The 21,339-nt window shown below is 50.0% G+C and overlaps 11 protein-coding genes across 11 annotated transcripts; 3 read left to right on the top strand and 8 right to left on the bottom strand.

Moving 5' to 3' along the window:
* Positions 1-152: 152 nt before the first annotated feature.
* Positions 153-2,486, bottom strand: DEU56DRAFT_725550 (uncharacterized protein; the record flags this gene model as incomplete). Its single annotated transcript, XM_041347873.1, has 1 exon — positions 153-2,486. The coding sequence occupies one exon, from the start codon at positions 2,484-2,486 to the stop codon at positions 153-155; it is 2,334 nt and encodes a 777-aa protein (XP_041214329.1).
* Positions 2,487-2,539: 53 nt separating this feature from the next.
* On the bottom strand, positions 2,540-3,289 carry DEU56DRAFT_725266 (uncharacterized protein; the record flags this gene model as incomplete). Its single annotated transcript, XM_041347855.1, has 1 exon — positions 2,540-3,289. One exon carries the CDS (start codon positions 3,287-3,289, stop codon positions 2,540-2,542), a length of 750 nt encoding a protein of 249 aa, XP_041214328.1.
* A 153-nt stretch (positions 3,290-3,442) lies between these two features.
* On the top strand, positions 3,443-6,512 carry DEU56DRAFT_372228 (phosphoribosylglycinamide synthetase). Its single transcript, XM_041345908.1, has 10 exons — positions 3,443-3,839; positions 3,890-3,956; positions 4,009-4,296; positions 4,348-4,593; positions 4,641-4,792; positions 4,845-4,983; positions 5,038-5,218; positions 5,266-5,537; positions 5,590-5,793; positions 5,849-6,512. The coding sequence occupies exons 1-10, from the start codon at positions 3,639-3,641 to the stop codon at positions 6,454-6,456; spliced, it is 2,358 nt and encodes a 785-aa protein (XP_041214327.1). The 5' UTR covers positions 3,443-3,638; the 3' UTR covers positions 6,457-6,512.
* A 441-nt stretch (positions 6,513-6,953) lies between these two features.
* On the bottom strand, positions 6,954-9,380 carry DEU56DRAFT_372179 (uncharacterized protein). The gene is made up of 6 exons (XM_041345907.1): positions 9,125-9,380; positions 8,958-9,035; positions 7,834-8,905; positions 7,633-7,780; positions 7,268-7,585; positions 6,954-7,216 (listed from the first exon to the last, which is right to left on the bottom strand). Exons 1-6 carry the CDS (start codon positions 9,219-9,221, stop codon positions 7,073-7,075), a joined length of 1,857 nt encoding a protein of 618 aa, XP_041214326.1. The 5' UTR covers positions 9,222-9,380; the 3' UTR covers positions 6,954-7,072.
* A 27-nt stretch (positions 9,381-9,407) lies between these two features.
* DEU56DRAFT_769495 (6-phosphogluconate dehydrogenase) lies at positions 9,408-11,489 on the bottom strand. Its single transcript, XM_041351336.1, has 8 exons — positions 10,948-11,489; positions 10,730-10,886; positions 10,655-10,679; positions 10,503-10,599; positions 10,338-10,450; positions 10,007-10,284; positions 9,910-9,931; positions 9,408-9,861 (listed from the first exon to the last, which is right to left on the bottom strand). The coding sequence occupies exons 1-8, from the start codon at positions 11,394-11,396 to the stop codon at positions 9,737-9,739; spliced, it is 1,266 nt and encodes a 421-aa protein (XP_041214325.1). The 5' UTR covers positions 11,397-11,489; the 3' UTR covers positions 9,408-9,736.
* A 101-nt stretch (positions 11,490-11,590) lies between these two features.
* Positions 11,591-13,066, top strand: DEU56DRAFT_769491 (t-SNARE). The gene is made up of 7 exons (XM_041351335.1): positions 11,591-11,909; positions 11,959-12,005; positions 12,057-12,269; positions 12,319-12,394; positions 12,447-12,628; positions 12,681-12,932; positions 12,987-13,066. Exons 1-7 carry the CDS (start codon positions 11,699-11,701, stop codon positions 13,011-13,013), a joined length of 1,008 nt encoding a protein of 335 aa, XP_041214324.1. The 5' UTR covers positions 11,591-11,698; the 3' UTR covers positions 13,014-13,066.
* Positions 13,067-14,420, bottom strand: DEU56DRAFT_769488 (uncharacterized protein). The gene is made up of 4 exons (XM_041351334.1): positions 13,852-14,420; positions 13,741-13,797; positions 13,428-13,684; positions 13,067-13,373 (listed from the first exon to the last, which is right to left on the bottom strand). Exons 1-4 carry the CDS (start codon positions 14,321-14,323, stop codon positions 13,125-13,127), a joined length of 1,035 nt encoding a protein of 344 aa, XP_041214323.1. The 5' UTR covers positions 14,324-14,420; the 3' UTR covers positions 13,067-13,124.
* Positions 14,421-16,294, bottom strand: DEU56DRAFT_769485 (uncharacterized protein). Its single transcript, XM_041351333.1, has 4 exons — positions 15,753-16,294; positions 15,331-15,702; positions 15,183-15,282; positions 14,421-15,131 (listed from the first exon to the last, which is right to left on the bottom strand). The coding sequence occupies exons 1-4, from the start codon at positions 16,233-16,235 to the stop codon at positions 14,728-14,730; spliced, it is 1,359 nt and encodes a 452-aa protein (XP_041214322.1). The 5' UTR covers positions 16,236-16,294; the 3' UTR covers positions 14,421-14,727.
* Positions 16,295-16,603: 309 nt separating this feature from the next.
* DEU56DRAFT_769474 (uncharacterized protein) lies at positions 16,604-18,002 on the bottom strand. The gene is made up of 8 exons (XM_041351332.1): positions 17,658-18,002; positions 17,503-17,598; positions 17,341-17,447; positions 17,226-17,288; positions 17,125-17,170; positions 16,952-17,063; positions 16,858-16,897; positions 16,604-16,803 (listed from the first exon to the last, which is right to left on the bottom strand). Exons 2-8 carry the CDS (start codon positions 17,517-17,519, stop codon positions 16,751-16,753), a joined length of 438 nt encoding a protein of 145 aa, XP_041214321.1. The 5' UTR covers positions 17,520-17,598; positions 17,658-18,002; the 3' UTR covers positions 16,604-16,750.
* Positions 18,003-18,004: 2 nt separating this feature from the next.
* On the top strand, positions 18,005-20,022 carry DEU56DRAFT_371899 (WD40-repeat-containing domain protein). The gene is made up of 4 exons (XM_041345906.1): positions 18,005-18,278; positions 18,338-18,661; positions 18,717-19,410; positions 19,461-20,022. The coding sequence occupies exons 1-4, from the start codon at positions 18,095-18,097 to the stop codon at positions 19,795-19,797; spliced, it is 1,539 nt and encodes a 512-aa protein (XP_041214320.1). The 5' UTR covers positions 18,005-18,094; the 3' UTR covers positions 19,798-20,022.
* On the bottom strand, positions 19,699-21,252 carry DEU56DRAFT_947692 (proteasome activator pa28 REG alpha beta subunit; the record flags this gene model as incomplete). Its single annotated transcript, XM_041359068.1, has 8 exons — positions 19,699-20,018; positions 20,069-20,182; positions 20,237-20,367; positions 20,418-20,478; positions 20,615-20,656; positions 20,711-20,974; positions 21,103-21,165; positions 21,217-21,252. The coding sequence occupies 8 exons, from the start codon at positions 21,250-21,252 to the stop codon at positions 19,977-19,979; spliced, it is 753 nt and encodes a 250-aa protein (XP_041214319.1). The 3' UTR covers positions 19,699-19,976.
* Positions 21,253-21,339: the final 87 nt, after the last annotated feature.

The raw sequence follows: 21,339 nt of genomic DNA, 5'->3' as shown, positions 1-21,339 counted from the left end.
CAAAGCAATAGTAATTGAATAGCGAGGCAAAGCGAATCAAAAAAAAAACGTCCGCCTAATCACAAAGCCCTGAGGGAACAAATTGCTGTATGATCTAAGTTAATATTTGTAACAGAACGTGAAAATGTGTGATCGTAAGCGGGTATGGTATATCAATGTGAGGGCACTGGTGGGTACTTGTTCGTCCAATAATCCGAGGAAGCTCCACTGCCTCGATCTGCAAGCGTTGACAAGTGCGCGGGTTGATAGTCTGATTCACGTGGGGGGCGTGGTAGAGGGTTCTGGCGAGACGGAGGATCTGCCGGAGACTCTGTAGAAGGAAACATGAAAGAGTTGGGTAGGGATCGGTACGCAGACTGGTGGGAAGCCTGATGAAGCATCTGTCCATACGGAGAAGAAGCAGTATAGATGATTGGGGGAGGCGCAGATGGCATGTTGGCATAAAACACGCTCGCAGGCATGGGATGTGCTTGGAGCGGCTGAACGAGGTACGACGTGTGACTCGAACCGTGCCCGGCACCATCTACTCTGAAGTCTCCGTTGACCTGCCGTGAATCACGACTGGGTGGCGAGGCAATCACGTTGGACTCCTGGTGATGCATGCTTCTTCCTTTCCATAAGCGTTCCATTTCCCATGCCTCGCGTGCGCGAAGGGCATTGATGTCTGCAGCAGATGGTAGTTCGGAGGTTGGACGGTTTGCGTTTGAGGGCAGGCGTTCGACACGCGCGATACCAGAAATAGGATTCGGACCAGGTCGGATGGGCTTTGGGTGGTGCGATTCGCGTGGCCGGTCATCGCTCTTGCGTTGACGAGGTGGATCACCTTGAAGCGTGAAAACCATCGGCTGCCCAACACTCGTACGAGAGGTGGTGTCGAGACTACGGGCTCGCGAAGGACGTCCCGAGAGGGAGCTGGAGTCGATTGTTTCTGGTTTTGTCCGCTTCGTCCGACCTTGACTACTACTAGTCGCACGTGCCTGGTTCTCTGCTGCTTCTTGAGCTACCTTATCCTGCCTTCGCTGATCCCTTCTACTACTCTCACGGTCCTTCGTCGAAGACCGCGACGATGGCTTCTCTACCCTTTCCACCCTCTCGCTCTTCTCTACGGGCTTCTCCTTTGTTCGCCTCCGGCGAGGGGCGTCAGAAGAATTGACAACAGTCCAGTGCTCACCCTCAGCGGTGATAGTATCCGCAGACGATGTAACCTTGTCAGATGGGTTCCGCATCAGCCTGAACGTCTCCGTCTTCCGGCTCGTCGAAGAGTTAGACTTTGCCACGCGTACTTCCCCATCGCCCTTTTTGACGGGAGAATTCTCCCGTGAGGGTGCCCTGCTCGGCACCCTCTCGATCGGGGGCATCTCAGATGGAAGGTCTGGGTGTAACTCGTCGGGATTGTGTGGTGTGGGTGGGTTGACCAGGACTGATGCCTTGGACAAGGGTGAGTCATCCGTCGTTGATATGATGGCGGCGGTGGCGGTGGAGTAAGCATGGAACGTTCTAACCTCTGGGGCTGCCGCGGGCGCGGTCAACAATGAGGGCGCACCTATTGACGACAACGAGGGAGCAGACGGAGAACGAATATAGATGGATGGAGGAGGTGACTGAACACTCGCCGCCTGTGGGGGAGATCGGACCACGCTAGGAACAGAAGGTGTAGGAGCGGGCGCGGGGCTCGTGCGTTTCACGGGCGATGTCTTGCCACTGGGCTGAGCCACCGACTCCTTGCTCGTATTCCGATCGTGACGTGGTTGCACAGGCTGTAGCAGCGGTGAAACATCTATGTGTGGCAGGTCCAAAGGCGGCAACGCAATGCTTTGTCTGATTGGCGTATTCCCTCCAGAACTCGGCGAATCTGGGTTTGCTATCGTTAACCTTCCAGGCGAAAACGGAACCTCTAACGAGATAGACGAGCGATGGTCGGGAATCTCGCGCTCTAGCTCTATCGAAGGTCCCGACCTGTCAGGTATCTGTGACATCAAGTCAATATCTATCCGTGGCGGGGGTACGCGCTTGGATGGATCCGAATTCTTTTTCTCCATTGACAGCTTCTCTGGTGAAGGCTGACGTTGGGAAAAAAAGGAGCGACGGGGCTCAGAAGGCGCTGCAGCTTCATGTGGCTCATCCTCTACTCTTTCACTGATGGTCGGTCCCGGATCTTGAGTAGACTTCGTCAAGATGCTGAACTTCCTCACCAGTCGACCTAGGACACTTGTTCGTCGTTCCTTCTTGGATGAAGAATGGGTTGATAGCGCTACAGTGGATGCATTAGGGACGGAGTTGGGAGAGAGAGTGGAGTGACGACGCGCAGATGTATCCGGCACTTGCAACGAGTCCTGACCGCCGAAGAGGTTGCCGAGCACGGGTTTTCGGCGTTTGCTGAGTTTACGGGTGATGTTCGGTTCAGATGTTTGTGTGTGTAGTGCGGATGTAGACTGAGATAATGGAGAAGGGGTGACTGTTTTGCGACGAGTCGGTGGGGTATTCATGCTTGACAAACGAGAACGGGAGCGACCCTGAAGAGAGATGAGTTTGAGAGAGATTACGAGAGTAAATGGAAGAAGACACTTGCCTCGGAGGGGTCAACTGAGACTGGACTGATATTTGTGCCTGTGTCGTATGGGGACTGATGATGCCAGTGAGTACCCCAGGGGTCAGAGGCGTCGAGCAAGTCAGCGTTATCCTGTGAGGTTTTTCTGCTGCGAGGTTTACCGCCTGATTCTGGGATGCGAATTTGAGAGGAAGAAGGAGTTTGGAGAGAAGTGCCTGAGGGAGTGCGGCTTGGGCCAGGCAAGCGAATAGAGTCCTCTGAACGGTCGTTGAGAGAGGAAGCCATCGGTGGAAAGGAAGGAGAGAAGACGGACGGAGGACGATTACCAGGATTGAGCTGAGCAGGGGGAATAAGGTGGCAATTCTTGTACCACTTGGGACCGACTGGGTTATGCAAAGGATATTTTATCCTGTAAGATGAGAGGTTTGCAGCTGCCATGTCGTTCTCTTTCTTGAACCAAGCTGGTAGTTCACCTAAAGGATCTGGTATTATCGAGCGAGAGATGAAAGTAGGAAAATCGTGGTCTTCGTCTGAAGTGTCGTTTGCCAGCTTTGAGTCCATAGAGACTAGAGATTGAGATGATTGTAGGTGAAGGTGCTTGAGTGGGGGTGGTCCAGCCGGTGCATTTGGTGCTGCGGTGGTCTTCTTTGTGGACTTTCTATGCCATAAAGACCTTCCAGAAGTCTCTTTTGCAGGTGATGTTCTTGAAAGTTTACGCTGAGGACGATATTGTTCTTCCATGAGCACTTCATGAGGGTTTGTTGCAACCAGACGACGGTCAAACACGCCGGCGCCTTGACTCTGAAGGGAAAAAATCAAAGGCAAAATTAGCGATCGCGTAACGCGGGAGAACAAAGAGAACCGTGAGCCGGATTCTCTCCTAGGAGGGTCCAAGTACCTCTTCAAATGGTTCAAGAACATTTTGAAACATTGGACTATCTGATTGACACTGACTGACACTGACAGTGATACTGGGTCAACTGTCTGGCACTGATACCGTAGGTCAATGACCTGGATACTGCCTTTAACACTCCACAAGCTACTTGAGCGCTTGTAACCGGGGTCCTATTTATCATCTTTCATCTCTGCGATGAGTACGCAGATCTTGATACTTGGCAGCGGAGGTAGAGAACACGCTCTAGCATGGAAACTGTCGAAATCAGTCCTCGTTAAACACATATTCGTATGTCCCGGTAATCCAGGATCAGCTCAAAATCAAAAAACTTCAAATCTTGATCTTCCTCTCATTCATCCTTACAATGATCTCGTCGATTTCGCTGTCAAGAACAAGGTACTTTTGCATCTATCCCCCCCACCCAACACTTATCCTCATCCAACTAGATCGACCTAGTACTACCAGGTCCAGAGGATCCTCTCGTTCTTGGCGTAGAAAAATGCTTTCGCGACGGTGATTAGTCCCCCAGTCATCGCCTTTCATCAGCTGCTCATCTTTCATCCAGTTGGCATACCCGTATTCGGTCCCACAAAGCTAGCAGCTAGAATGGAAGGCTCCAAGGCCTTCTCCAAGGCCTTCATGCACCGTCATGCTATACCCACTGCCAAATTTAGATCTTTTGCTTCTTCTCAACTTCAGGACGCCATTGACTACATTAAATCATGCGGTCATCCTGTCGTTTTAAAAGCAAGTGGCCTCGCAGCCGGAAAGGGTGTCCTCATACCCTCCTCTACTGAAGAGGCTCTCCAAGGCCTCCGATCCATCATGGTAGACAATGCCTTTGGATCGGCAGGTTTGTTTTTGGATATTCTCTTCAGATAAAAATAATAATACAATTTTGTAGGTGATGAGGTGGTGATCGAGGAACTTCTCCAAGGTCCCGAAATCTCAGTTCTCGCCTTCTCAGACGGGTACACTATTGTTCCCCTACCAGCCGCACAAGATCACAAGCGTATTGGCGAGGGGGACACCGGTCTTAACACTGGCGGCATGGGCGCCTATGCACCTGCCCCTGTCGCAACACCAGCTATCATGGATCGTATCATGACAGAGTGTCTACGTCCCACCATCGACGGGATGCGCAAAGAAGGTATATCCCGTCTATTCTCTTCCCCGTCTCCCGCTCACCTTCCTCAGGATTCCCCTTCGTCGGCCTCCTTTTCACAGGCTTCATGCTCACCGCCGACGGACCCAAGCTATTGGAATACAATGTCCGTTTCGGGGACCCCGAAACCGAGGCCCTCATGATGCTCCTGAGCGACGATGTCGATCTCGCTGCAGTCCTTCTCGTGCGTCCATCCATCATCAGCTTTGCGAGCTGTTGATTCACCTATCGAACAGGCGTGCGCTGAGCGCCACCTCGATTCAGTCCAGATCACCACCCGCCCAGGCTTCTCGGTCTCTGTTATTTTAGTTTCGGGGGGATACCCCGAGAGCTATGCCAAGGGGGAGCCAATTCAAGTGGGCGATGTCCCATCTGGTATAACCTTTTTCCATTGGCTGATCTGCGCGATCGATTAACCTTTTATATTAGATGTCATGGTGTTCCATTGCGGAACATCGATGAACGGAAATGATCTGGTCACATCAGGTGGCCGTGTCATGGCAGTAACATGCTCTGCACCAACCCTAGAACAAGCTCTTGCGCAAGCTTACGCGGCTGTCGATAAAATTTCTTTTGAGGGCAAATTCTACAGGCGAGACATCGCACACAGGTAGCCACATCGGTCATCGGATCATGACCAACGCTGACAGATCGTAGAGCACTGACATCATCAAGTCAAGCTCCATCAAATGGCCTGACGTATGCGCAGGCCGGAGTTTCCGTAGATGCCGGAAACGCGCTCGTGGAAGCAATCAAGCCATACGTGCGCGCCACAAAGCGTTCAGGTGCTGATGTGGAAATAGGGGGCTTCGGAGGTATCTTTGACCTCAAAGCAACCGGCTACAAAGATCCCGTGCTGGTTAGCGGGACAGACGGCGTGGGTACGAAACTTCGTATCGCTGTCGATGCCGGTATCCACCATCTGGTCGGTGAGTTGGTCATATCTAGCCCGCTAATCAAATACGACAACTGTATACCCAGGAATCGACCTCGTTGCGATGTCAGTCAACGACCTGCTTGTGCAGGGCGCTGAGCCGCTTTATTTCCTCGACTATTACGGATGCAGCAAACTAGACGTGGCTACTGCCGCGGACGTCGTCAAGGGTATTGCACAGGGCTGCCAACAAGCCGGTTGTGCCTTGATCGGTGGAGAAACGGCAGAGATGCCAGGGATGTACCAAGACGGTGAGAGCGTCCTCCACACCCGCGGGATCTGCCCCTCATCATAACAAACAAACAGGCGATTACGACCTCGCAGGCTTCGCGGTCGGTGCAGTCGAGCGTAGTTCGATCCTCCCTCGGTCGGATATCATGCCAGGAGATGTCCTCCTTGGAATCGCTTCTTCTGGAATACACTCGAATGGGTTCTCACTCGTTCGAAAAGTCATCTCGATGACAGGCCTGTCCTACTCCTCGGCATGTCCGTGGGACGATCAAAAGACTCTCGCGCTCAGTCTTTTGGAGCCGACTAGGATATACGTCAAGCAGGTCCTCCCAGCTGTACATCAGGGACTCCTAAAAGGCATGTCTCACATCACAGGGGGCGGTTTTATCGAGAATATCCCGCGGGTCCTGCCAAAAGGAATGGGAGCCTACGTCGATGCTTCGACTTGGCAGCTCCCCCCTGTGTTCCGGTTCCTGATGCAGCGTGGGGGGATCGCGCCTTTGGAAATGGCTCGTACGTTCAATAATGGTATTGGGTTGGTGCTTATCGTGGGGCGGGAGGATGTGGATAGGGCTGTGCAGGTCTTGCGGGAGACTGCTGACGCTGCTGTGTATCGAATTGGTGAGGTGACGGATAAAAGTGGAGTTGAGATGAGGAATTTAGACCATTGGAGTTCTCAATAGCGGAGAGCTTGCGTATGTGTATTGCTGGAAATGTACACGGAATTGCTAGAGTTCTACAATTCGTCCCTGCTGCCCTAAACATCAGCATGTTGTCCCGCCCTTTGCGATCATGTCAGGCTACATTCGCTCGATAGACGAGACGCGAGAGCGCCGTGTATTTACTACTTTCGCGGAACGGTGTCTCGATCATAAGTACAGTATGCATGAAAACATTGCGATATTGATACTGAATGTGAGCAAGACATGAGATGAGATGGGAGAGGGAGTCAGTGTCACAGTAGTCGAAAGTAGATGTAAATAGTATGTGTACCCCAACAGACAGATCAACACCAGTAGATAGATGAGACAAGAGCATCATGAGAGAGAAAAAAGGATTCATCTAGATATCAAGGGTACCGAGTGAAAAACTGTAATGCTTGATTGACCAGACGGAAAGAAAAAAGACAAATGTAAAATCATGGAATGGATAATGTGTTATGCGGAAATGATCCAGAAACAGAAGGGGAAAAACATATGTCAGCAAGATAAATAAAGTGAGTCGGATGAATGAATCAAGAAATATCAGATTTAAGTAAAGCTAAAACCCGATAATGACAGATGTAATGATAGGTTCGTCTTACGCGGAGACAGACACCTCTTTTACAACTTCGGGAGTGGCACCCGTCGCTGCAGCTGCAAAAGAGAGAGGCAACTTGGCGGTTGGGACAATAGCAGGCGTGCCATTAGGTTGTACGCCATTGACCACAGCAGGCTTCGGTTCCTAAAACAATCGATCAGTCCAGTACACAAATATACGGTCGATAACACGTACAGCCTGGTTTTTAACAGAAGGCTGTTCTGGAGATGCAGCACGAGTGACTGGGTCTTTTGTTGGTTCCTTGCGGGGAGGCGCAGGTGCTTGAAGCACTTGTGCTGCCGTCGGCCCGTACGACCCATTGACGGAGCTTCTCGACGAACTCGTGGAACCACCAAGTACAGGGAACTCATCTGCATTGGGAACCCTCTGCTTTGGGGCAAATTTTTTGTCCGCTCGAGGTGGACCATTGGACTTTGTACCCCTCGAGCGGCTACCGTCCGTCGATTGAGATCGGCTAGAGGCTGTGGTGCCGTTCACGTGAGGCTGGGCATCCTGTAAACCGATCAGGACACAACTCAGAATTAAAGGGATGATCATACATCTCGGACGTTCAAATTGACCATTTTTTCCTCGATCGTAGGGATACCGTTCCGCGCGTTATCCCTTGGGCGTGGTCCTCGCCCACTAAAGTGAGGGGGATGAGTATTCGTAACGTCAGGAAGAACGTGAGGGAAACGGCATTCATCGCTGAGTGTTTGTGTTAGATTTAAAGTATGAATAGTGAAGTCAGGATGACTTACCCATTTCTGCACCTGCCCGTAGGATAAAAGAGGCACGCCGGTTTGCGACTTCCGCCGAAGGATCCGCGCCTCATACTACCCCGACGATTGTGATTCACGCCCTGGCGGAAAACCGGACCGTGCCCAAAGCCCTCAGCATGAGGGGGTGGTTTGGGCCCACCGTTGACTTCATTGAATCCGTGGTGGTGCTGATGGTGTGGGCCATGAGATTGATATGGTGGATCTTGACGGACAGCGAATGGAGGTGCAGAAATAGGCCCATTCGGATATACTGTCTGCGGAGATTGCGGACCTGGCGCGCTAGGGGGCTGGTGGGGAGGCGGAAGCGAAGGGATAGAAAGTGGAAGAGGTACATGAGATGGTGGTGGGTACGATGGCGATACAGGTGATACAGCGCCATATGGTACTGGTGCAGGTGCAGCGGAAGGGCTGAACGGAACCTGAACAGGAGACATCGCCTCCGAACCAGACCTGGCGTGAATCATCGGTGGGTGTGAGGGAGTATGAACGGAGCCTGCGGTAGGCGATGCGGGGTTAATGTGAGGAGGGACTGAGCTTGGTGGGTGATATGAAGGTGGAGGTACAGCGTAATAATTAGGGGCGTAAGGTTGTTGAGTCATTGGATCGTAAGGAGCGGGATATTGTGCAGGGGGAGGTGGTGGAGCAGTATAATACGGGCCAGCCTGAGGATGCGCAAAGAGACAAGAAGAACCGTAACGACAAGCAGGAAAGTATCTGCAAGGAATGAAACGAGCCACTTCTGGGGGAGGGAGGTTTCCAAAACCTCCGTTTTCACCCATCTGCATGGGGGGCTGCGCATAATACGCAGGAGAGCCATCTGGCAAGGTCGGCATAGGGGGTACGCCTGGGTAATAAGCATAAGGTCCAGCGGGGACGGGATAATAGGGCTTCGCAGTATTAACGAGCGAATCCTGGGTGTAGCCTTGTTCTTGTGCAGGTACACCATTAGGTGCAGGCTTGTTTTGGGCAATGTTGAATAGCTCCAAGATCGCAGCATCAGATGTGTACATTTCCGGCCGGCCATGCACAGATGCAAAAGAAGGATCGGCACCTGATGATACAATCGATGAGATAATCGCCAATTGACGCGTGAATTATATTACCTCGGTCGAGTAGTACCTTCACCACATCAACATGTCCGTTCTTGACCGCTTCGATGAGTGGGGTGGACCCAGAGTGATCTGTAAGAGAATGGCAGGTGGAGACGAAGCAATCGATATTAATTTTCTGCTAGCGTGGCACCATAAAATTAAAAATGCGAGCAACACACCTCTGATCTCGATATCGACCGAAGATGCATCATTGAGTATACCAAGGACTGTTTCGAGGTTTCCCTCAGAGCAAGCGGTCCAGAGCTGTGAGACCATGTCGCGAATCCTTTAGTGAATCTAATGGATGAAGAAAAAGAACAAATAGGGCTACGCAGAATGAACCGAGGACAGATCTGAGAAACTGAGCGAAAGGAAGAAAAGATGGCTTAGACACGTCGACCTCGAACTTTGGCTTCAATCGGCTTTCGGAGTGCGCGCCCCTACAAAAAAAGCAAAAAAATGCGTGCGAAAATATTTACTTGGATACCCTTACGTAATTTTAAAGAATTATACTAAAATCTTGCCGATCACCTCCGTTTCCCCCAGATCCATTGGACCACCTCATGCCAGACAGCAAAAGATCTGGCTAGAATTTTTTGTCATCGGACGTGGACGATGGACAGTCGTCTCCTGCATGATTTACGTTTGTATGTATAGTCCGTCGCGCGTGGGTCGTTGATCTAGGTACCGGATGTAACATTCCTTTTCTGGAAGATAGTCAGGATCACATGCAATACGGAAACGGGACCCTCGTTCGAGACTTTCAGTTGAACTATGTATACGAAAACCGTTCATACGTCCAATCCGAGCTTCAGCATTAATCTCTTAGCAGGCTCCCCTGCTTTCTCCGGTAGGTTCAGTTCGCGTGACGGCGGGCGACACATCAGCTCTTGTATACCTTCATGCAGGTCTTTTCCTGCACGACTCATTCAGATTAGGCATATCAGGCTTTATCTTCACCCACCTTCATACAGAAGAGCATATATCTGTCGTGCAATCGGGCAACCGAGATAGTTTTAGCCGAAAGATCAAGCAAGGATACGGCAAACTGCGTTACGCACCCCATTGGCAAGAGGCGCAGATACTTGCATCTCATCGATAATCTTCTTCAACCCCTTCACTGTTGTCACGCCCTCAGCTACACTACCAAGGGTCTTGATAATATCCTCCAGCGGTTCTCCTTTACCTAGTCGATAACCCACAGTGTAATTACGGCTGGCTGGCGAACTACACGTAAGAAACAGGTCTCCCACACCGGCGAGCCCTAGGAATGTTAATGGCGACGCTCCGTACGCTGTTCCGATACGAGTCATTTCAGCGAGGCCCCGAGTAATAAGACCTTGTGGTTCAGCTATCAGCGAGCTTCTGATTCGAATAATGTGACAACCCCACCGGCTCTAGTGTTATTCTCGAATCCGAGTCCATCGGCAAGCCCTGTGGCGATAGCATAAACGTTCTTTAGAGCACCTGCAAGTTCCAATCCTATCGGATCAGATCCAGTGTAACTGTGGGGCACCTTGAACCTAGTTGCGGAGATTGGAATATGGCAAGTCCTACCACCGGAACCACGGCTGATGAAATATTTCTGACGCTTTCGTTGCTTGCGATTCTGTTAGAGACGCGACGGATACGGAGGTCGGTTGCCTGCGGACAACTTGGGGATCCTCTCATCAGGAGGACGCATGATTTGTTTCAAAATCTGAACCTACTTTCCTTTGCAAATGATGGTCCAGACTACTACCAGAGTCACGGCAACGGAAATCAGCAGACAAGACAACGCTTACAATAAAAGTTGCTGCACGCGCGATCTCACTTCCGCAGGTATCAGCAATGATCTCGAGCGTTAATGCCTGCGTGTCTGTTTCAATACCCTTGTTGACGAAAATCATCAGAGGCAAGTTCGCGCGGTCGAAGCTGTGCTGCAGTTTGATGAGTGTTTCTCTGTTGGTCCGGATACTAAATAAACTACGGAATCTCGGACAGGTTCACATGAAAGATTCACCTGACGCCTTGCGTTGGTATTGCAAAAAGTAAAACATCCATCTGTTTCATCATCTCCTTGCTGGGTATCTCCGGACCAACAACGCGGATATTTGTTGAAAATTCGTGATCTTTCAAATAGTCTGGGTTCCGCTGATGCTTGTTGAAGTATTCAACGAAACGAGCTTCTCGAGACCACATGAACACTTCATGGTCTGAGTTCCCAAGATGGTCTGCCAAACAGCTTCCAAAGTTGCCTGCTCCGAGGACGAGAATTTTCGACTTTGGGGGTGGGGTCGAGGGTAATGAGAGCATATTGAACTTAGCAGTGGAGAGGGATGTAGTGGAGTGAGTGCTACGCCTGGAGAAAAGGCTGAGACGAGAGCAAAGGAGAACACTGGGGTAGCTAGCTCGTGGATGAGGCTTGTTTTTGACGATGGTATTACGTCGAGTGGCGATATAACGCAGCATACACTACCAAGCAATCCCGATGTCCGAAGAATTGATAAAAGAATTAGTCGGGAACCTAGTAGTATAAGGAAGCTGGCAGTATTCATGTGATAGGTCACGGCCGTGGACCTAAATCTTATGTAATACTTAATATTGATGTCCGGCCAAAGGCTACGGCGGCACGGCCAATGCCCGGCCGCAGCCGGTGTTTACAAGCTTGCCCTTCGTCCAACCAAGGCGGGCATATACCACTCATTGGACACTCATCGTCTATATTTAATACCTTATTCTTCTCTTATAGACACAAATTCCTTTCAGCCGCCATGGCAATACAAGACAGAACACATGAATTTCGTGCATGTGTCGAGTCCATTCGAAACAGGTCCGCCGTACCAGCACGAACCGCTGAGGCGAAACAGAGGCTGCTTCAATCGCACAGCAATGGGGAAGCAAAGAGCGAGTTCTCGCGCATGGCGTCTGCCATTGGGAAAGATATTAGCAGCACAACTATCAAGCTCGGAAAGCTTGCACAGCGTATGTGCAAAATCCCGTTGTTCACTTGCGTTCATTGACCACGTTACAGTCGCGAAACGGAAGACACTGTTTGATGACAGACCAGTGGAGATTAGTGTATGGCTTTTCACCAACGTGTCCGCAGTACGCTGACCGTGGGCCTTTCAGGAACTGACATTCATCATCAAACAAGACATTGCGAACATTAACAGGCAAATAGCGGCTTTGCAATCCTATGTTAAACAACGGAACGCACAATCATCGAAATCCTCAGAGGGGAAACAGATAGAGGAACACAACCACAACGTCGTCATGATGCTGCAGAGCAAGCTGGCAAATACAAGCATGAGCTTCAAGGATGTCCTGGAAGTTAGGACACAAGTGAGCCGCTGAACCGCGTGACAGCAACTCAGACTAAATGTCTTTCTAGAACATGAAAGAAAGCAAGGATCGTACAGAACAGTTCATGTTCTCTACGGCAGCCGCAACCCACCAGGCTCCACCGAGTTAGTCACCATTCGTGCACAAATGAGCCCTCACAACCCATTCATTTCTCAGGTTCGCTGCTTTTGAACGGGAGACAGGACCCTATGGGTGACGGAAGCCGGCCTAACTCCAAAGGCAAGGCCCGAGCCCATCAAAACGAAGACGTTCTTGCACTGGACCTTGATTCAGCGGAAGAAGGCTCGACAATGCATGGAGGCAATGCATTCATGCAAATGCAGCAAATCGAACAACAGGTGATTCAACTGACTGCTGCTCAATCTGAATTTATATTGAGCGAACTTCTAGGACTCGTATATACAATCGAGGTCAACAGCCATAGAATCCATCGAATCAACAATTGCAGAACTAGGACAAATATTCACCCAGTTGGCCAATATGGTTGCCGAGCAACGAGAAACAGTACAACGTATTGACGCAGACACCATAGACATCGCATCGAACGTGAGTGGTGCGCAGAGAGAGCTGCTCAAGTATTACGCGAGCATCTCGAGCAATCGCTGGCTGATGCTCAAGGTTTTTGGCGTGTTAATTGTCTTTGTGAGTGTCCTTTTCTAGAAATAAAGGCATGCGAGTTCTAAACCCCACTTTTAGTTCCTTATCTTCATTCTTGTCTCATGATCGGACGCTCAGCGCCGTTTTGTCACTTATTTACTGGACCGATATTCATAACATAATTTAATATCCGACAGCATGGGCAAGGAATCACAGAATGGGTTACAGGATGAAACCTCAGCCAACAGGGATAGCATTAACGCCAGTACCCCAATCTTTGCTTTTGGTCCGCCGTGCCTTACCAGCCTTCGCGTGTTTCTTTCCCCCACGATGTGTCGTGGAGTCTTCTGTGTCACCGACCGTCCATGTCCGCTTTTTCTGCACCTCCTGGTCGGCGCCTGATGTTGTGGAGAATCTCTTTGCTCCGTCCATCCCAGACGCTGGCACTTCGCCCTGTGACTTGGCTTTCTTCTGAAGTTGTTTTTGCTGTGCAATTGAGTTACTTAGCACCAAGTAGACTACGCTGGAAACATGGCTCACTCGCTGACTCTCCAACTCCTTGTTCCGCTCCTTCAATTTCGACAGCCTCGCTTCGCTCTTGCCACCGCCCCCAGCAGTAAGTTCAACATTGATCTGACGACCATCTAACTGGGAGTGGTGGAGTTTGAGGCCCTGCTGAAGAGCATTGCGATGCTTGAACTCGAGAAAAGCACATCCCTTGGATTTGATGACAGGTTTCGAGGATGGTTTATTGGCAGCTGGTTTAGGTGCAAGTAAACGCACAGTGGGCGGTGGATCTTGCAAAGCCGATGTTAAAATCTCATTGCTTGCGGCGGATTGTATTAAGACTTACCACATGCTGCGAAGTGAGCCTGTATTGATTCTATGGTGGTAGTATATTTAAGATTTCCTGACGTCAAAGGGCGTCAGTGGGCAGAAGGACTCTCGTGGCATTCAATCGTACCAAGAAACAGAATAAAACGTTGCTTTGATTTTTCAGTTTTCGACTCTCCCTCCTCAGCCTCCTCCGCATCCTCTACAACATCCTCTACATCTCCCTTGGTCCCCTTGGCCCTCTTGACTTTCCGCTTCCCCGACTGTCCATCCTCTCCCTCTAGATCTCCGGCTCCGGCTCCCTGTGCTGCTTCCGCAACTTCCCTCTTTCTCTTTTTCGTTGCCACCACCAACCCGGTTTTCTCTCCTTCCTTTTGAACCACGACCTCTTCCCTTCCCTTTCCTTTCCTCCCACCACTCCTTTGAGCGCCTTGAACGTCCTCCCCACCCTCCGAATCGCTAGCCCGACCGTCAATAAGGTCCTGAGGTTCGAGAATAGGGACATCGTGCTCCACGTCGCCTTGGTTTTTTGCTTTGCCTTTGCCCTCGCGGAAAGCAATGCCTTTCTTTTGGCGTTTGGTGAGCTTGGGAGTTGAAGCCATATTTATATAGGATCCTGGGCGCGTCTTTTTCAGAGGTGGAACGTTCCCACCAAGTTTGTTTTAAAGCGAATAAGACGGAAGATTAGATACGAAAAACACCCATCGTGGCAAGCTAAGAACTTCGAAGCATTTATTCCAATAATATCACGTGATGTTATGTCGAGCACTTGAACTAACTTCCCAATGCAACTGTACAATGCGGAACCGCTTCGCAGTGAGATGTATCAGCCCACCAATCGGATAGATAGAACGATGGGCCTCAAATACCCAGAAAGCAGTCCGATCTGAGCGTGCGCGGAAGCAAAATGGCCCGTGCAGTATGTGCAAGCCTGATCAGTAATCGCAGATAAAGCGACCAGAATTACTATTCTGCGTGCCACTTAGGGTGCCCTTTTTGCGGTCACTCAGCCTAGTGACAATCCGTTCACGGCTTCGCCTGCACCCTCTATCTCTCTTTCCTCGCCGTCAGCTCCTCTCCGCGTCCGCAAAATCGGACGTAAAATCGGGCTCACAAGCCCTAAAGAAGGCCGAAGTACAGGGCTGGAAGATAAGCTCATGGTTCCTAGGTTCACCTGCCGTGAACTCGGGTAAGTTTGAAAGGGGTAACCGGACGTCACGGTGGGCGATGAAGTGGCTGATGTACTGGAATTAGATGGAGGAATAGAAAGAGGAATCGGGACAGGAGGCCTGGAACTAGGTGTCCGAGGGTACGACACGAGTGAGGGGTGTGTTTCCCGAAGGTACGATATGGAAGGCGATACAGCACGACGTTTCGCAGATGTAGGATATGGATCATACCGATCGTCCACTGCCACGAGTTGTTAATGTGATACCTCTAAATGATGTGCGGAAACCTTACATTTACGCTTGTTCGAGCGCACAGCGCTTGTGGTTGGTGGTGGCGTGTATCGCCATTGAATAGACATGGGAGTGGAAGTGATGGAGGGAGATACCATAGGCTATCCGGCCGTTAGGAAAAGATAACAAATGAGATGATGAAAACTTACGGGGTCTACATCCATGGCTACTCCCATCGGGCTTTCTGCCAGAGACATGCTCAAATCATCGCCGTTTACACTCTGGGCAGGGGTGGTACAACTTGAAGGCTTGATGTTGTTTAAGTCATTCTGTGCGTCAAATGCAAAGAGGCCCTGGACGTCGTCGTCGTCATCATCGTCACTCAATGCATCCTCGTGCGAATCCTCGTGGCCAACTTCTTCAGGGTAGCGACCACGGTCTGATGGTGCACGAGGTGTACGGGGTTGCGAGGGGAGGTCAGAGTAGGATGCCAACAGGCGTTGGAAAGCTGCCTCAGAATTAAGTTCGTCCTCCTCTGGGCGTGGTTCTGCTAGTAGGTTTAATATGCGCGGAGGCTTCAGCTACATGAGATATTAGCATACAAATAACAAATATGAAGCATAGCACTCACTGGATAAGTAGGACGGCGCAGTATTGGGATAGGCGTGTCTACAGCGTCGCTTTGTAGTACTAGTGCGTTGGTGCTCAAGCTACGACTTGGCGGCGGTGTTGAGGGACTGGGCCCAACACTGCGTGTGCTAGCGTTGCTTTCGTCATCTCCTTCCAGTGGAAGAGTAATGGGAGGTGTTGGATTTCCTGAGCTGCTTGATGGAGAGCTTTCAGACCACATTCTCTCTCTGTCGCTTTCTGATTCTTCGCCATTGCTCCCTCGTCTTCTGGAGGGCACCGTGAACGAGATTGCCAATGGACTTTGTATTCTCTTGTCTGAATAGTACGATGACTTTGAGAGTAATGTCGGTCGTCGCAGTCTCAAGAACAGTGGATTCGGCAGTCCATCATCTGCTGATGTGGAAGATGCCGCGCTCGACGTTGATGGGAGTGCAAACTCTTCGGACGAGGTTGGAAAGGGCAGGCGATGTGATGATTCGGACATGATTGAGGAAGGACAAGCTGGTTAGCACAATAGATGAATGACAACGTTGTGGCCTTCCACAGTTACCAAATCCACAGGGGCGTTCCCATTATGCTGCATACTCGATCGCTTCGACAAGGGCAAAAACCGACTTTGCGAATATATATCACCCCGGGAGAACAAAATGGCACTCATTCAATGTTTAACCGACAAGTGGGGGACGATTCACTCGGAACAACAATGAACTCCAGCGAAACATTGCGGTCAACTCGCGTATCAATCTGTAGCATGAGTTGTCAGCGCGACACTTAGCTGGCTGCGGCAAGCATGTGAATCGCAGAAGCACCCATTTCCCGCGAGTAGCACAGACAGGAGAGTTGTTGCAAAATCACGCCGTTAGTGCAGAGCATGGGAGAATGCATATGTCAAAGGCAAGCGGCACGCCTCGCGAAAAAGACCACGTAACGCAAACTGCATGAATTGAGTCTCCGTGAGATAAACTAATCGAACAATTAATGTGATTGGTGTATCCGACATTAACACGGCGGAAGGAACTGGTAAGCAGCGTATGTAGCGGTTGACAAGAGTCCTAGAGAGACACAATAAGAGGGGCACTGCAAGACACAGAAAAAATACCACTCACCAAGCACTGATAAACTGCTAACGTAATATCCATACAGCCGCTGTAGAAATAATTGAGCTGAAACCAAGTATCATGACAAGACGGAACAACAAACCCTCTTTGGTTGGCCCGACTTGTATCCAACGGTATAAAAAATGCGCGCGAAGGAATATGCAACACACATGGCAGCAGCTAGGGCAGGGTATTTCAGACCCGCCACGACAGTTCTGATGACAATATTAATATCCGTTCTGTATTACTTTCTCTTCCAATGAAATGCAGACTTACGAAACAAATACCAAGGGCGCCGATTCAAGGGTATTCTGGTGTGCACCTAGGTAAGGGGTAAATCGAAAGCCACGCAATTAAGCATTTCAGAGAGAACATACGCTGCACGCAGTTGAAACGGAGTGCTGCATTGGAATCTTTAACCTCAGCTTTCTCGGCATACACTGGTGGGATATCTAAGAGTCCAAACCTAGCAAAGGGGTCACTTGAACTCACGTTGAGGATATTCGATCCCTGCCCTCTTGCGATATTTTCCAACCAGGATACTCTGCCAGAAAAGGACCCAACCTATGGTCATCAATGAGCTTGGAATGTATCCATAGCTGTAGCAAATGAAGTTATGAGGAAGAGCATATAGTGGTCAGTCAGCCAACGCACCCCTCAGGTAGAGACATGATTGCTTGAACTTTGAGTAGAAGTAGCTTGGAGTAAGGTTATGAATGATTTGGTGTTGAACCGCGGTCCGTATTTATACTAGTAAGACAGCATAGTACTTCAGCTTCAGGCCTTCAGGGACACCACGATACGCGTACTTGGTGGATACGCGCGTCGTTCTTTCGAACTCCGGCAGGCCTACGTGTCTTGTGCGAAGTCCAAAGCCTTTGGTGACGATCAATATTTGTAAGGCCATCAGGCAGCGCAGGCTCGCCGAGACGACGCGCAAAGTCCGTGCCGGTCAGGTACTCAGTGAGTAATGCTATTGTCATTATTGCGCTTGACACATCTGTGTACGGGATCAGTGCGCAGCTGCACTGATCAATCGCACAGATTTGTGCGTACGTGTACAATCAGCATACAGCAAACATAGGCTGTCTCGCTTGATAGAATGAAGGTGGTCGACGATGTTGAACCATCAAAATTACTTATGTAATCAAAAGTCTGATCAGTAACCACGTGCTCGATAATTTTGAGATTCGAGGGCTCGAGCAACTTATCTGCGAGGACAGCAGCCAACAATTTTCAATCCGAGATGTCCAAACGAAGTGCATCCGACAGGGAAACAGACGGCCAAGCATTCACAAAGGCCTCCGGAAGTGGGGCTAAGCGTGATGAGAATGAAGTAAATGATATCGGCGAGTTCGAGGATGCTTGGGAGGATGAAATCGAATCCGAAGAGGAGGTGGTCGATGGAGAGGCCGGGGACGGCGAAGATGGTGCGTGATAGTGCTTTTCGTGTCGCCTCGAAGTGGGACTAACAGGTAATGTTGTATAGGGATGGATGTAGATGAAGTCATGCCCGCGATCGAAGAATCTGAAGAACAGCCTCCTGCTCCAGAGGCATTTATCCCTGGGATGCATGTTCTTGGGAAGGACGAGATACTGGAACCTGATGACTCGGTGTATATCATGCGCCATTCAATGAATGTGACATGGCCTTGCTTGTCATTTGATGTCCTCCGAGACAGTTTGGGGGACGAGCGGCAGCGCTATCCAGCAACTGCATACCTTGTCGCTGGAACACAAGCAGATCAAGCAAGCAAAAACGAGCTCTCGGTTTTCAAAATGAGCTCGCTGCATCGAACGCAAAAAGATGGAGGTAATTTGCGACTACATGTGTTCACCGATCGATCCTTACAAATCGACATGTGCAGACGATTCAGATTCAGACGAGGAGGATGACGACGCGCTCGATGAAGATGCTATACTAGAATTCCGTTCAGTACCTCATCACGGTGGCGTGAACCGCGTTCGTGCCCAACCCTTACCACCATCATCACCTCTACCTCCAGCATCACAGCCCTACTTTACTGCAACGTGGGCCGACACTGGCAAAGTTCATATATGGGACATCAGGCCGCTGATTGAGTCACTCGATGTTCCGGGATACTCGTGGGACAAGTCAAGAACTAATAAGCCAGCTTTCACCATCAACTCGCATGGTCGCGCCGAAGGATTTGCAATGGACTGGGCTTCATCGGGAGATGCAAATCCTTCATCGCTACGTCTACTCACTGGAGACGTACACTCGAAGATATACTTGACGACAACCACACCATCAGGATTTAACGCCCTTTCTCAGCCGTTCACGTCACATACCTCGAGTGTTGAAGACCTGCAGTGGAGTCCATCTGAACCCACCGTTTTTGCATCATGCTCTGCGGACTGCAGCGTGCAAATCTGGGACGTGCGCAGTAGAGGACGGCGAAGTGTAGCTGGAATCGAGCCAGCGCATGACAGTGACGTGAATGTCATTAGCTGGAATCGAAGTACTAGTTACCTCCTTCTTAGTGGTGGTGATGAAGGTGGAATCAAGGTTTGGGACTTACGCAATGTCCAAAAGAAAGGGTATGTCCAGGTCAAATTGTATGTTACGCCCATGCTTACAGATTGTCAAGAACGACTGTGGTTCCTAGCCCCGTTGCCTCTTTTAAATGGCACACCGCTCCCATAACATCTATCGAGTGGCACCCGACTGAAGACTCGATATTCGCTGCGTCTGGCGCGGACGACCAGGTGACCCTTTGGGATCTTGGGGTCGAACCGGACGATGACGAAGTAGGTACACCGATGAATGATGCACCCGATGGTGCACGGGACGTCCCACCACAGCTCCTCTTTGTCCACCAAGGTCAAAAGGATGTGAAGGAAGTTCACTGGCACCCACAGATTCCAGGCGCAGTTCTAAGTACTGCACTTGATGGATTCAACATCTTCAAAACGATATCAGTGTAGTCGTGCGCCGGAGGCCCTTGTTGCCAGAAAAGTAGAACTTTCAGAAGTTATATACCTGGAATGTAATAGACGTCACTGGTTATCATGAGGGACGCATCAACCGAGATGGTAACCACTTTGTGTAATTATCAGTATGGATACGGTAAGAGTACTGAAACTGGTCCCAGAACGTATATGCATCAGTATAGCCCGGCACGATTGTTTCCCTTGGGTGCCCGAATCTATGCATAGCATAAGCGGAGAGGACGAGGGAGTGATGCGGATAACCTGCCTTGGCAATATTTTTGTGCAAAATGTCAGTCAGGACAGCGTAGACATTGCGAATGTCTATGAGGTTCTGGCGAGTAAAGAAAAACTGCTTCTCATCATGTTCTTTCAAACCCAGCTGAATGACACTCCCATCAGGGAGTTAAGATTACATTGTACAAGAGGCACGTACTGTGTAATCTTCTATGTTGGGGTACTTGATGAGTTTGGAGCAAATCTTTGCTCTTGCCAAATGATGTTGGCGAGCACCATCACGTATGTTGTATGCACTCTCCTGCGACCTGAGAAGTTCGCTAAGAACCTCTGGAAGACTATCAGACCGCTGATGCCATGGCCAGTCCATTATGACTTACCCTCTTGGATTTGAACACCTTGGGTGTCAGACGATTTCAGTTTCAGCGCCATAAACGAGATCTATGGCCTAACTAACCGAAGTTGTCACCACTGTTCGAAAGAAAGCGTCAAAAGTGGCCTACTCGAAGGGAAATGGGCTCACTCTTCAATCCTGGATCTCATGTTAGTAAATACGATATGATATAGCGAATAGTACACACTTTGGCATGGTCAGGTTCACCCATAATTTGACTTTGTCCTGTTTGATTATATTTTGTCAGGAAAATGCCCAGATGAACATTCATATACATACACAAGAGTCAGATAACTGTGCACACTCTAATTTGATCGTCTCATGCAGCTTTGAAATGAGTTTGTTGGCGTGCACAAGCTCTGGGTATCTTGCGTTGACGGTCTCGTTCATGTGGGCGAGTGAAGCACTTCCATCTTCATTGCGCTTACGCTTGTTAGATGATGGACCATTTATTTCTGCTGATGATGGCGGAGGGTGGATGGTAGCGTCTGTGGACGCGTCCGCTCGAGATATTTGGTAGGGTGAATCTTCGGCTTGCGTGGACTCGATCAGGCTCGTAAGTTCACTGTATAAAGATGAGCCACAGGGAAAAAGCAGAATAAATTATGACATGCATTATCTACTATGGACATAAGCAAAACAAGACAGAAACTATCCAGGGAGTAGCCCACCTTGTCTGGAAACACACGAAAGACGATGCCTTCTGCAGTCTCCGCGACGTTTGCACGGAAGTCCTGTGCGTTGTGTGAGATTTAACGCGAATGACAATTGGTGGTTGTGCTTACCTCAATACTTTTGGCAACCTCTTTGCTCATGGACATGGTGGTCAGAATCATGGAGAGGACGTACCAAGCGCCGGCACGGAATTGCCTTTCATGTCAGTGAGCAAGATTTGTAAGCAGCTTTAA

This window comes from Suillus clintonianus (assembly GCF_016758775.1).
Source record: "Suillus clintonianus strain FC179 chromosome Unknown DEU56scaffold_4, whole genome shotgun sequence".
Taxonomy (NCBI): domain Eukaryota; kingdom Fungi; phylum Basidiomycota; class Agaricomycetes; order Boletales; family Suillaceae; genus Suillus; species Suillus clintonianus.
The sequence above is the reverse complement of the archived record's forward strand: the minus strand, read 5'-3'. Positions and strand labels throughout refer to the sequence as shown.